General features: G+C 32.2%; 1 protein-coding gene across 1 annotated transcript in view; it reads left to right on the top strand.

The window, feature by feature from the left end:
* Positions 1-15,551, top strand: part of C7H8orf88 (chromosome 7 C8orf88 homolog) — a 28,087-nt gene that overhangs the window by 9,293 nt on the left and 3,243 nt on the right. Inside the window, exons 4-5 of the mRNA XM_002819255.6 lie at positions 5,215-5,290; positions 14,981-15,087. Of these exons, the coding sequence (XP_002819301.3) occupies positions 5,215-5,290; positions 14,981-15,087 (183 nt within the window). The remainder of the gene's footprint in view (positions 1-5,214; positions 5,291-14,980; positions 15,088-15,551) is intronic.

Below are 15,551 nucleotides of genomic sequence, written 5' to 3'. Positions count from 1 at the left end.
AACGTACAGTTTTGTCTGCTGCTTCAATTATAATGCAAACGCTATTAGAACCTATGTTAGAGATACTTGATATATTTTCAAACCACCTTTATTGAGGTATAATTTACATATAGTAAAGTGAACTCATTTGTTCAATGACTTTTGAGAAATATTTATCCTACGTAATGAACCCCACAATGAAAATCTTCCATCTTCCTCCAAAATGTCCTTATATCCCCTTGCAATAATTTACCACTTACACTTAACACTAACCCCTTGCCCTCCTTCCTGCCCCACACATCCACTGATCTGCTTCTTTTAATGATAGATAAGTTAGTTTTTACTGTTCTAGAGTTTCATATAAATGAAAAATATAATGTGTATTCCTTGGTGCTGGGTTCTTTTGCTCAGCGTTATGTTTATGAGATCCTTTCATGTTGTATATATCAGTAGTTGGTTTTTTTTTAATGTGGAATAGTGTCCTACTTTAAATATACAACAGTTTGTTTATTCATCAGTTGACAAACATTGCATTGTATCTAGTTTTTGGATATTATGAATAATGCTACTATAGTCTATCATATACAAATCTTTGTGTGGAAATACACATACTACCCAGGAGTGGAATTGATAGATCGTATAGTAAGTTTGTTTAGCGTTATAAGATATCATAAAATGTTTTCCAAAGTAGTTGTGCCATTTTACCTTCTCATCAGTAATATGAGGGAGCTCCAGATGCTTCACAGCCTTGCCAACATTAGTATGGTCAATCTTTTTATTTTTAGCCATTTTAGTGTGTGAGTAGTGGTATCTCATTGTTTTTAAATTAACATTTTCCTAATGTTTAGTGAGATTTGGCATCTTATCATGAACTTCTTTGACATCTGTTTTTCTTTCCATTTTTCTTTCTTTAAAAAGTTTTTTTTTGGTGGAGTGTCTGTTCATATCTTTTTGCCTATTTCTATTATTTGGGTTGTTTGTCTTTTTATTATTGAACTGCAAAAGTTCATTGAAAAATCAGTATATCATACATGCATTAATTTACTTCAAAACTATTATGTTCTGTTGATTTATGTCTATCTTTATGTCAATATTACACTTTATAGTCTACTGTAGCTTTATGATGTCTTGAAACCAGGTTGTGAAAGGTCACTAACTTTGTTTCTAAAATTTATCTTTACAATTCTAGGTCTTTTGCATTTGCATATAAATTTTAAGTGAGCTTGTCATTTTCTACAAAAAGTCTATTGGCATTTTGATTGAATTTATAGATTAATATGGGAAGAATTGACATCTTATGATCTATTAACATGACATATCCCTTGATTCTTTGTATTTTCCAGCATAGGGCTTTTGAACATCATTTATAAAATTTATAAGTGTTTCAGATATTTCGATACTATTGTAAATGGTATTTTTTGTAAATTTTAAATTTTACTAGTTGGTTGCTAGGGTTTAGAAAAATAATTGATTTTGTATAGTGATTTTGTTAAACTCAATTATTAGATCTAGCAACTTTTTTTGTAGAGATCACCCTTACATTCTTGTGCTTATTATGATGATAATTTTACTTTTGTTTGGACTGTAAACACACAATCATTACTAATGTTTTTTTTTCTTTCTGTGTTATCTTTTAACTTTAAAAACTAAAAGAAAATTTTATTTTACTTTCATTTATTGCCTTTCCAGAACTTTTTATTTCTTTGTGTAAATCCATGGCTCTGTCTGGTATTATCTTTCTTTATGAACAACTTTCTTTAACCTGTTTTTCATTATTTCTTCATAACAAAGTATTTGAAAATTTTGGCTTAAAACAATAGCTTATTTTTATCTTTCATGGTCTCCTGGGATGACTGGACTCAGCTGGCCCTATCTCACTTTAGTATAGTCATGTAGTTGCAGTCAGATAGCATCGAGGAGAGGAATCACTTAAAGGCTTGACTGGACTGGATGATGAAAATGGCTCACTCACATGGCTGTCAATTAGTACTGGCCATTGGCTTGGAGCTCAGCTGGTACTATGAACTGGAATGAGCACCTACAAATGGCCTTTTCAAGTGGCTTGGGCTTCTTATAACACTACATGTGGGTTCCAAGACTAATGTTCAAAGGGACAGGAGATATAAGTTGCCAGTCTCTTAATATCTGGGACTGGAAACTAGCACTGTGTCACTTCTGAAATGTACATTGGTAGGAGCAGTCATAGATTTTGCCAAGATTTAAGTGATGGAGATACAGAATGTACCTCGTGATGAAAAGAGTATCAAGAATATGTGGCTAATTTTGATCTGTTTCAGAGTCATTTGGATTTCCTCTCCTCTGTGTTACCATTTCTTGTCCTTTGCCCATTCTCTTCTATAGGCTTTTTTATTTTTTTTAAAATTGTTTCCTGGGAGCTCTTTTAGGTGAAACCATTTAAGATACGAATTGTAATTTTTTTTCCTGTTTACCTTTTGTCTTTTGATATTGCCTAGAAATCTCACACTTTAACTTTTCATTCTAGGAATGGAGAGTGATATGCATTTGTCTTTTCTTATTCTCTTTCCTGGTCTCAGTGGTATACATTTGTTTAAGACGGGTGACAGAGGCTGGGAACATTCTTGCTATAGAATATAAAAGGGCCAGATGGGATGCTCACACTTGTAGTCCTAGCACTTTGGAAGGCTGAGGTGGGAGGATCACTTGAGCCCAGGAGTTTGAGACCAGCCTGGGCAATGTAGCAAGATCTTGTCTCTACAAAAACTTTTGAAAAGTAGCTGGGTATGGTGGTATATGCCTGTAGTCCTAGCTCCTCAGGAGGCTGAGTTGGGAGGATGACTTGAGCTCAGGAGTTCAAGGTTACAGTGACCTATGATCGTGGCACTGCACTCCAGCCTGGGTGACAGAGCAAGACACTGTCTCGAAAAAATACAAAAAGTCTAAATAGAAAATCTGGGCATGCATATTGGGGAATTGTGCCATTGCAAAGAACACTTGATTTGAATAAAATTATAAGAAACTTGATGCTTATCCTGCTTTACTCCTCTGTTTAACCTTTTCCATTTCCTGAACTAGCCATATTTTCCTATGCTCTTCAGTACAAGGCTATTCCTTTATTCCATAAACATTAATTTTTCATTAGTTTGCCAGGCTAACTCCTACTGATCCTTCAAGAGTCAGTATAAGCATCATCTCCTATGTAAAGCCTTTCCTGGCATTTCTAAGCCAAGTTTGATACCCTGACTCAGTCCTTTTATTGTACTTTCTGCATATTTTTATTACAGAGCTTCTCAAATTTTATTATGATTTGCTCTTTTATTTTTCTGCCTTTTAGTTTGTGAGTCTCTGAGAACAGATACTGGAATGTCATGTTCATCTTTGTATTTCCTGACACAAAGCACAGTGCTTGTCATGTCATAAGCACTCTGTGTTTGTTAAATGAATGAGTTCAACAGGTCCACTACTACGCATTTGGCACCTTTGCAACAATTAGACGAGGAATGAAAAATTATAGAAAAATACAAGTTTTCTTTTTTTTAAGATACTTTGCTATCTGCTAGAAAATATACAACATTTCTGTGGTGAATGGTAACCCTTTAGATGCATACCCTTCACAAATTTACATAGTAGCCTTGAGTTTCAAAACCTAGCTCAGCTGTTTCTTATCTGTGTACTTTTGACTTGGTCACCAAACTCCTCTGGTCTGATTTTCCTTACTTATAACATAATGATCATAACACTTGCCTTATTCCTTATAGGATTATAATGAAATGAAATAACATATAGATAATCACTGTATAAAACTTTTTGTAGGTGTACTTTTTACATGCTATTATTTGAAATAATCAGTATTTTAAGTTTTTAATATGTACAGACATGACAAAGTACAATTTTATCTTCAAGTTTGATTTTAGATCTTGCATTTAAGTAGATGTTACACACTTAGTGAAATGTGCATCTGCTAAAATTTCCAGAGGCAAGAAATTGTTTTTTTTTAATTTTTAGAATACCATTTTATAGTTAATTAAATACAACAGTCTAGAAGAACTTTGGAGAACCCAAATCTTAGGCATTTTCCATTTTTTCTTCTCTACTTAAAAAGCTCTACTAAAACTTGATTTTTTTTCTGATGACATTCTTGTTTCAATAGTGTAGAATTATCTCCATAGACTTTATTGTGTCATAGCATTAGATAATTAGTCCTACTGCCTTTAGGTGGAGTAGTTAGCATTCACAGAAATTTAAGGAATAGCTTACAACTTGTCAATACAATGATTGATGGAGCAGAGATATTTATTTTTAAGGATAGATGTCTCCAAAGAAACCTACCTTCATGATTTACCTTAATTCAGGGATGGTTTGCAAACTGATTTTTGTCAGCACAAGAGGAGATAATCTCTCAGGGGTAGATAGTATTAACCAAGTTTGTAAAACTGGTTTATAAAATCAGAACACCAATTATTTTATAATGAGAAATCTTGACATCTTGTATTCTGGGTTCCTCTTATTGGTACAACTGGTATATTGTTTACTTCTAGGGAGATTTATGGAAAGCTAAATTGAATCTGAGTATGTCTTGGTGAGCATGGGATCAGAAGAAAAGGATTTAGGTAAAAATGGATTTTAAAAATATCATCAGATTAGCTTAGCCAATCTTATAATAAAGATGGTCTTGCAAGTGAGACTGGAAAAACTCTGCACTAAGGCATCTCTCTTCAAGACATAGAGCTCTACCAATGTTTCTGATTTTCTTTGTCTCATTGGATACATCAATTTTTCTTATTTCTCTTATTTCCAAGGCATTAGGTGAAACAGTCCAGGGGCTTATAAAGCAACATCAGTCTCTACTTCAGAAATTAAAAAAGTAAATACTCTAGTATTATTGCAGAATTTTTGTGAATAAAAATGTGTTGTTTTCATCAATTAAATTTTTTTTCTGAATGGAATTTTTGTCAAGAAAAAATACTTTTAATGGCTATGGAATTATTTATGTTTAGGACAATAAAATTCATCTTTAGTTTTATATTCCTTTTCAACAATAATTATAATAATGCCAAAAAAACCGTAGATATATGTGAATATATTTTGAAAGATGTTTTTGTTGCTCATTTTAAATAAGCAGACTTACAATGATTGCTTATTACTTAGCTCCCACTAAATGCATTTATTATCAGGAAAATATTTTTGGGTAGTTAAACTAATTATATAAAATTTTAAAACCTGAGTTAAAAAGTTTATTTTCTTCATGTTTAACAGTGTAAGACCAATGGAATGCAAGCCTTTTCTCAAGGTCTTAATGAGCAACAGCAACATCAGTCTCCAGTTAAAAAAGGTAAAATTTTATCATAATTCCCAGTTTTATCATTGAATGTCTTAGCATTCATATAAAGTTAATATTACTTTATCACTTAGATGCAAACTTATATGAAATTTTATTATATATTTTTAGATTGATTTCTATCTATATGAGTCAGGCTACCACTTTGACTGCTTTCAAGGAGAGACCAGAATACAATGGCTTAAACAAGACAGGAGTTTATTACTAGATTTTCTATATCATGTAAAATTCTGAACTGTTGTAATGATTTTGCCCTGTGAAGTTTCTATTTTCCCACTGTTCTGTTATCTTATTGCTATGCCATCCTCAACACATGGCTTCCATCTCATGGTCCCAAGATAACTGCCTCTGCTCCTGCCATCATGTTCCTGTGTAGCCATTAGGAAGGAGGAAAGGGGAAAGGAAGTTTGCCTTAAGAGTATGACCCAGAAGTTGCACATAGTACTTCCACTTACATCACATTGCCAGAACTTGGTCATACTGTGCCTACTGGCAGGGTAGACTGGGAAACATAGTCTTTAGCAATACAGTTAATTCTGTCACTGAAGCAAAAAGAAAGAACTACTCTAGGGGAGAACCAATAGTCTCTCCCACACTAGCTATTTTAAAAATAAAATTAAATGATTTTAGTTTCCAAATTTTTGTCAATTAATGTATGTAGTTTAAAAGTTTGAAGTATGAAAAGACCATTAATTTTTTTCTTCTAATATTTATCCTCATATTTCTAAATACAATTATTTCCAAATTTCTCAATTTTTGAAAACTTTATATTGATGTTTTATCTTGGTAAATGATAATTTACGTCTTTCACATCAGTTCCTTCACTTCTTCACCCTTTCATCTCCCCACCACATAGTTATTTCACAAGTTTCAATTAAAGTGTTACTCACCCTTTATACTACTATGACTGTGTAAAATATAACTGCTTAGCCAAGAGGTGCATATCTCCCTTTTCATGCATTTATTATTTTTTCTAAAGCGAATGTTTGCCTTATTTTTCTCTGTTATCTATTGTTAACTGTTTTACTGAAATGCTCCAACAACTCTGTCACACTTGTTTATACTATTTATGCTCAAGTATATCAGTTCTTTTTTTCCTTACATGGGACATTCCTTTCAGAATACTCCATTATCCTGTTCCAATATGGACTAGTTGTTCTTTAGTACTAGTGCGCAGCTATTTTTCTGGAGTGGACTTTTGCTATTATCTTGGGATATCCCTTTATAATCCTTTGGTTTCTTTTTCAAAACATTGAAGTGGAGTTCACCCAGTCACCATTTTAACCATTTAAAAATGTACAGTTAAATGGCTTTTAGTACATTCACAATGTTGTGCAACAATACTACCAATTTCAGAACATTTTTATCACCCTAGAAAGAAACCTCATACTCATTAAGCTGTTACTACTTTCTCTTCTCTCTGCTTAGGCCGTGTAGTAGACACTAATCTATTTCTGTCTCTTTGGATTTAGCTATTTGGTCATATCATATAAATGGAATTATACAATATGTCACCTTTTTTCAATTTATTTTTTAAATTGATATATAATAGCTGTACATATATCGATTAAAATAATTGAGGGCACATGTGATATTTTCATAACTATGTACAATGTGTAATGATCAAATAAGGGTAATTGAGATATCCATCACATTTGCCTTTCTCTTGTGAACAATATGTGACCTTTTGTGTCTGGCTTCTATCACTTTCCATAAGGTTTTCAAGGTTCATCATGTTTTAGCACTATTAGTAGTTTATTCCTTTTTATAACTAAATAATATTCCATTGTGTGGATTATGCCACATTTTGTTATCCATTTCTCAACTGACGCACATTTGAGTTGTTTTCACTTTTTGGCTATTGTGAATAATATTGCTGTGGACATTTGCATACAAGTTTTTGTTTCAACACTTGTTTTCATTTCTCTCAGGCATATACCTAGGAGCCGACTTGCTGGATCGTTGGTAGTTCTGTGTTTAACATTTTAAGGAACTGCCAAATTGTTTTTTCACAGCAGTTCTACCATTTTACATTCTTAATTGCAAGGTACTAGGGTTTCCAACCTCTCAATATTCTTGCTATTATTATCTCTTTTTATTATAAGCAATCCCAGTGGGTGACAAGTGGTATCTCATTATGGTTTTGATTTGCATTTTCTTATGATTATGATACTGTTTTTTCGTGTGCTTGTTGGCTATTTCTATTTTTTTTTTTGGATTAATGCTTTATTCAAGTTGTTTAACAATATTTTAACTGGGTTGTTTGTTATTGAGTTGTTTTGTTATTGAGTTGCAAGACTTCTGTATATTAGACTCTTATCTATTATCTATTATTCTCCTTCCTGCCACTGTTCTTCCAGTGTGTGCATATATATATATATATATTGTCTTTTCATTCTCTTCTGGAGCTTGTGTTATTCTCTTGATAGTGTGTTTTAATGCACAAATTTTTTAGCTTTGATGAATTTTAACTATTTTTCCTTTTGTTGCTCATGTTTTTGGTGTCATATCTAACAAATCGTTGCCAAATCTAAGGTCATTAAGATTTACCCGTTTCCTTCTAAGAGTTTTATAGTTTTAGCTCTGGCATTTAGGTCTTCGATCTATTTTGAGTTAATTTTTATATATGATGGGAAATAAAAGTCCAACTTCATTGTTTGTCATGTGGGTATCCACTTGTCCCATCATAATTTGTAAAACAGGCTATTCTTTTTTCATTGAATGGACTTGGCACCTTTGTTGAAAATCAGTTGACTATAGGTGTATGTGTTTAATGTGTTTATTCCTGGACTCTTAATTCTGTTCTCTTGTTTTATATGCCTGCCCTTATGTCAGTACCACACTTTTTTGATTACTATAGATTTGTAGTAACTGTTAAAATTGGGAAGTGTAAGTCTTCCAACTTCGTTCTTTTTCCAAATTGTTTTGGGTATTTAGGGGTCTTTGCAATTCCATTTGATATTTTAAGATCAATGTTTCCATTTCTGCAAAAGAGGCCATTAGAAATTTGATAGGGATAGCATTGAATTTATAGATCACTTCGAGAGGAATATTGCCAACTTAACAATATTAAATCTGACAATCCATAAATAGAAGAAATCTTCCCATTTAGGTATTCTTTAACTTCTTTTAGCAATATTTTACAGTTTTCAGTGTACAAGTCATGTACCTCCTTGGTTAAATTTATTCCTAAGTACTGTATTCTTTTTGATGCTATTGTAAATGGAATCTTTTTATTATTCAATGATCATATATGAAATAAATTTATTTCATGGGGGACATTACTATGAATTTATGAAAATGAAAAATATTATGAGAATATTATGAACAGTTAGTTCTATGCCAAAAACTAGATAACCTAGATAAAATAGAAAAATTATTAAGAACACAGAATTTACCAAAACTAACTCAAGAAGAAATAGAAAATCTGAACAAGCCTATAGCAAGTAAGAAGATTGAATCAGTAATTAAAAACCTCCCAACAAAGAAAAGTTCAGGACTAGATTGCTTCTCACCAGTAAATTCTACTAAACATTTAAAGAACAATTAACACTAATCCTCAAACTATTCCCCAAAAAATGAAGAGGGGTAACACTTCCAGTGAGGCCAGTATTATTCTGATACCCAAAGCCAAAGACATCAGAAGAAAAGAAAACTATAGTCAATATCCCTTCAAATATAGATACAAAAATTCTCAATAAAATACAAGTTTTTATTATCAACATAGTAAAAAGATTATATACCATGTCCAAGTGGGATTAATCTCAAGAGTGCAAGGGTGAGTCAACATATCAAAATCAGTAATAATACACCACATTAACAGGATTCAGGGGAAAACACCTGATCATCTCAATTGAAGAAAAAGCATTTGACAAAACACAACACATCATCAAGAACAAGATAAGGTTGCCCACTTTCACTGTTTTTTTCAATGTTATGTTGAAAGTTCTAGTCATAGCAATTAGTCAAGAAAAATAATAAATGGTATTTAAATTGGGAAAGATGAAGTAAAAGCATCTCTATTCACAGAGAACACAGTCCTATACAGATGTTCCCCAATTAGGATGGTTTGACCTATGAGTTTTTGATTTTACGATAGTTCAAAAACAATATCTGTTCAGTAGAAACTGTACTTTTCTCATGATGCTGGGCAGCATCAGCAAGATGCCACTCCTAGTCAGCCATGCATTTTCATCTTTTGCTATTTTTAACTTATAATGGGTTTATTAGGATATAACTCCATTGTAAGCTGAGAAGTATCTGTATATATAGAAGATCCTAAGGAATTCACATAAACTATTAGAGCTAATAAAAATAAATTCAACAAAGTTGCAGGATGCAAGACCACTGTTGTTTATGATTTTAGTAATATGAGTCATTTTTTTCCTAATCAGTCTTGGTAAAGGTTTGTTAGTTTTTATCTTTTCAAAAAACCAACTTTTGGTTTTGCTGATTTTCTCTGTTGTTTTTATATTCTCTATTTCATTTCTCTTCACTCTGATCTTTATTATTTAGTTCATTTTTTTCTAGTATTTGATTTAGTTTGCTCTTTTCTCCTAGTTCCTTAATGTGTAATGTTAGATATTGAGTTATTTCTTCTTTTTTAATATAGACATTTATAGCTATAAACTGTGATCTGAACACTGTTTTTGCTGCATCTCATAAATTTTGATATGTTGTCACTTTGCTTTCATTTGTCACATATTTTCTAAGTCCCCTGTTGTTTATTCTTTGATGCATTGGCTGTATAAGAGTGTGTTTTAATTTACACATATTTGTGAATTTTCCAGTTTACTTCTGGTTTTGATTTCTAGTTTTACTTCAGTGTGGTCATAGGGCATACTTTGTATGATTTGAATCTTTTTTAAATTTATTGAGACTCTTTTGTGGCCTAACATATGAGTTCATCCTGGAGAACGTTCCATGTGTGTGGAACATGTGTGCTGTGGTTCCATGTGTGCTTCAGAAGAATGTATATTCTGCTGTTGTTGGGTAAAGTGTTGCATATATGTCATTAGGTTAGTTGGGTTGTAGTGTTCATATTCTGTTTCCTTGTTGATCTTCTGTTAAGTTTTCCTATCCAATATTGAGACTGGGATATTGTAGTCTCCAGTTATTAATGTTAAAATGTCCATTTCTGTGCTTAATTCTGTGTTTTTTTTTCTGTTGTTGGGTACATATGTGCTTATAATTCTTATATCTTCTTGATGAATTGATGCTTTTATCATGGTATAAATGTCCATTGTCTCTTATAACAATTTTTGTCTTAATGTCTATTTTTGTCTAATGTTAGTATACTCACTTCAGCTCTCTTTTGGTTATTGCTTGAATTGAATATCTTTTATAGTCTTTCAGTTTCAACTTATTTTTGTCATTAGATCCAAAATGAGTCTCTTGTAGACAGAATATAATTAGATGATTTTTAAGAATTCATTCTACCAATCTCTGCCTTTTATAATAATTGAAAAGTTTAGTACATTTACATTTAATGTAATTAACTGATTAAAAAAGGACTTAATCCTCCCATTTTGCTATTTGTCTTCTATATGTCTTTTTTTGTTACTTAATTCCTCCATTATATTTTTGTGTTTAATAGATATTTTCTAGTGTACTATTTTTATTTCCTTTTAGTTTGCTTTACTATATTTTTTATGTTCCTAGTTGCTGTGTTGGGTATTAATTTAATATATAACAAACTAGTTTGAATTAATATCAACTTAGTTCCAATGTTATATAAAACATTGCTCCTATATATATTTCTAAAGTCACCTTTATGTTGTTGTTGTCATAAATTACATCTTTACACATTCTGTAATCTATCAACCTAGATTTATAATTACGCATTTTTATGCACTTGTCTTTTAAATCATATGGGAGAAAAGGATGAATTTCATACTGAAAATTTACTGATGCTTTTATATTTACCTGTGTAGTTACATTTACTGGTGTTCTTTATTTCCTCATGTGGACTTTAGTTGTGTACTATCCTTTAAGTCTGAAGGATTACCTTTAGCATTTCTTGTAAGACAAGTTTACAAGCAGTAAACTCTGTATTTGGTTATCTGTGAATGTCTCCATTTCTGCTTCATTTTTGAAGGAGCTTTTGTCAGATATAGATTTCTTGATTGACACTTTTTTGATTTCAGCACTTTAAATATGTCATCGCATGACTTCTGACATCCATAGTTTCTGATGAGAAATCAGCTGTTTATCTGATAGAGAATCCCTTGTAAGTGATGAATTGCTACTGTCTTTCTGACCTCAAGATTTTCATTGACTTTGACAGATTGATTATGATGTATCTATGTGTGAAGAATCTCTTTTAGTATACAGATAGATGCTCCTTAATTTATGGTGGGATTACTTCCCAATAAACCCATCATAAGTTGAAAATATAATATGTTGGTTATGAGAGTCTTTGGCCCAGAGAGTCTTTGGTCAGAGAATCACCAGTGCTTAAAGTCTGAAACCTTGAATTGCTTTCACATCATCATAAAGTCAAGCAATTGTAAGTCAAACCATCATAAGTTGGGGGTTGTCTGCATTCTATTTGTAGTTTGTTGAACTTCTTAGATGTATAGATTCTTTTTTTGTTGTTAAATTTTGGAAATTTTATTCCACGATTTCTTCAAATATCACTTCTCCTTTTTCTCTCTCTTCTCCTGGGACTCCCATTCTATATTTGTTGGTATGCTTGATGGTAATCCATAAGTGTCTTAGGCTCTGTTCATTTTCTTTTTTCTTTTTTCTTTCTGCTCCTCAGACTGAATAGTGTTAATTGAATCACTTTTAAATTTGCTGATTCTTTCTTCTGCCTGCTCAAATCTGCTGTTGAAACCCTCTCATGAATTTGTCATTTCCGTTATTGTACTTCTCAATAATTTCTATCTGGCTTCTTCTTATAAGTTCCATCTCTTTATTGATGTTCTCTATTTAATGAGACACTCTTCTCATAATTTTCTTTAGCTCTTTGAGCATATTTAAAATAGCATATTGAAAGCCTTTCTCAAGTAAATTCAATGTCTTGGCTTCCTTACTGAAAATTTCTATTTCTTTTTTTCTGGTGAATGAGCCCATACTTTCTTCATTCTTTGCATGCTTTATAATTTTTGTTGTGGTGGTTGAGAACTGGACATTTTGAATGTTGTAAATGTGGCTGCTCTGGAAATCAGATTTTCTTCCTTCCCTTGGGTTTGTTGTTGCTCTTTGTTGTAGTAGTTGTTGTTAGCTTAGTGACTTCCGAACTAATATCGTAAAATCTATATTCTTTGTCATGCATGACCATGGAAGTCTTTGTTCTGTTATCTTAGTGGTCAGCTAGTGATTTGACATAATTGCCTTCAATGGCTAGAACCATACCAAACTGAAAAACAAAGAAGCTGCTCTTTCAGCCTTTGCATAAAGCCTCTATGTATTTTGAGGTATTACCTCAATTCTGCCTTCACCTTCATTTCCTACTTGGTAGAAATCTGAAAGTCAGCCAGGAGTGAGTGCTTAGGATCTTCTCAAGTTTTTCTGTGAACATGAGCCTAGTTTTGACATGCATGTGGGCTTCTAGAAAGAATATTTGGGATTCTTTCAGTGCCCTTCTTCCTCAAAGCATCTTGTTTTTTCAGTTTTTCCTCCGAAACTTTTTGGTATGCCTAATGTTTGCTCCAGTTGTTATCCCTTGTCTCAGGTGGAAGCAACTGATACATTTTCCTGTAAATGTTTGGACAAATGGATTTTGGGCAGCAGCTTTAATGCTAGGAGAATTCTTAGTTAGGTGTGAAGTACAGGCAAGCTTCTCAAGATGGTTCCTCAGGGAACCACCAGAAAGGTCAAAATAAATAATCATAATTTTTTGAGAATAAAGTCTGTACTACTCCCTCCAGTTCTGGGAACCTATAAAAGTAATGAGAGCTGTTGTCTTCAAGGCCATGGCCTATCTGGGGGATGGTCCCAGGTAAGTTAAATGCCACAAAATTTTTCCCAAATTTAGCTATTTTTTTTTTTCTTCACTAAGTATTCCCCTCATTTTTACAGGCTTTGGGTTAGAGTCCGGGGTTCTGAGAAAGTTGATTCTGACAGTTTTTATGAGCTTACTTGTTGTTTTTGTGGAGTGAAAGACTTTTAGAGTTCTCTACTTGGCTATTTTCCCTGACTTCACTTACCTCCATTTCTTGAGTTTTATGTTTTCTTCTTTATTGATTTATGTCCTCGTTTTGCTCAAGTACATTCTCCAAGAGTTTCATGAAAAAAGGGTATTGGGTTGGTGAATTCTTTGAGTTTGCATATTTGAAAATATCTTTATTCTGTTCTCACACTTGATTGATGGTTTGGCTACATAGAATGTTTCAGATTAAGGAAGAACCTCAAAAATGTTAAATGAAAGAAGCCAGACCCAAAATTTCTGGTAAGTTAATTTTTCCTCGATGTATTTCAGAACTGTGTATTAGGAACAACACATTGATAATTGTTACCTGTTAGTTGATAGGATGTAAGGATAGTAATATAACCCTTCTTATTCCTAGTCTTTGCATGTATATCTTTTTATATCCATTTACTTTCAACTTATATGCCTTTATATTTAATATGTGTCTCTTGCAGACAGCATATAATAGGGTCTTCTTATTTTTTCAATCCACTTTGTCAATTGGTAGTCTTTAATGTAATGTTTAGGGGGTCAGTAAATTATGGTTTACAGACCAATTCCTGTTTTTATAAATAAAAATGTATTGAAACATAGCCACACCCTTCATCTGTATATTATCTGTGGCTGCTTTTGCTTTTAACAGTAATACATATTTCTTAAAATAAAACTTAGAGAAAAAAAGGAATCTGTTATACTTACCCACCTATTTACCATCTCTTTTGCTCTTTATTTCTGAACAGGAAAGTTTCCATCTAGTATAATTCCCTTCAGCCTGTAGAACTTCCTTTAGCATTTCTTGAAGATCACATCTGCTAGTGATGGATTCTTTCAGTTTTACTTTATCTGAAAATGTCTTTCCTTCACATGCATTTCTGAGGGTTTTTCCCCCCCACGGACATGAAATTCTGGGTTACTGTTCTTTTCTTTTAGCACATTAAAAATATTATTCCATTGTCTTCTGGGACAGCATATAATCTATCTTGGTGATCGTTTCTGGTAATCATTTCTGATTTGAAATCTGCAGATATTTGAAACATTGTTCTCCTTGAAGATAGGGGCCCTATCTTGGGTCCTATTCATTATTACCTAGCACAGTTCCTGATACATAGTAAGATGTACAATAAATGTTTCTTGAATTGAATTTATTTTTATTGTGTTAAGTTTTTAGTATTGATTGAGACTTGATAGGCTCATTAAAGTAACATTTTGGCAGGATCTGAATTGCCCAATAGTTATTACTGTGGTTATATTTTATACAAGATCATTTTACTAGACCTGAATAACCAGATGAAAAAAGCCATGCGTTTCCCATTTTCTTAATTATATTTCTTTCATTTTTCCTTGGTTACTTGGTTTTCTTTCTATGTAAAAGGAGAGTTGGAGGCAGTAGGTGCTTTTCAAAGCCTTTTTTCTTCTCCTTCTTTTTTGCATAGACACACGACTCATCATTTTACATAATGAATAGAGGACATCCAGAAAGAAATGAACCAAAAAGTGATCTAGACAGCTCTACATTTCATAACATTAAATTTGATGTTTAATATCTACAGAGAGAATTAAATACAGCAGAGATTTCCTGTTGAAGCTCTCAAGTGTTTCCATCTGCAGAAAAAAACCAGACTTTCTGCCTGATCATCCCATTGTACTGCAAAAACCAGTAAGTAGTTTTCTAAGTTTGTATTGTAATATTATATTACAAAATATTTTTCTTTAACATTTTCATCAGACTCTACCTCTAGATTTTTAACCTTCCTTATTATAAGATACAAGTAATTCAGAAAACTACAAAAATCTAAACATATAATATAACCAATTATTATAAAGTAACTCTGTCCAAAAAATAGAATGGAATAGCTGTATTTTAAGAAATATTTTTAATTGAAAGGTCATGAAAATATTATCCCTTACTCTAAAAGTTTTATTTTTTCAATTAAATTATATTGTCCACCTGGAATTAATTTTACTCTATGATGTCAGGTGGGCATCAAGTTTTACCTTTTTCTACATAGATATGCAGTCATTTTAAAAATATTTATTGAAAGGGTACTTCTCTGACATCTTTGTGGCAATATATGCATGGTCTGTTAATGGGCTATCCATTCTGTTCAATTAGTCTTTTTA

This window comes from Pongo abelii, chromosome 7 (assembly GCF_028885655.2).
Source record: "Pongo abelii isolate AG06213 chromosome 7, NHGRI_mPonAbe1-v2.0_pri, whole genome shotgun sequence".
Taxonomy (NCBI): Eukaryota; Metazoa; Chordata; class Mammalia; order Primates; family Hominidae; genus Pongo; species Pongo abelii.
This window is presented reverse-complemented; position numbering and strand designations above follow the sequence as displayed.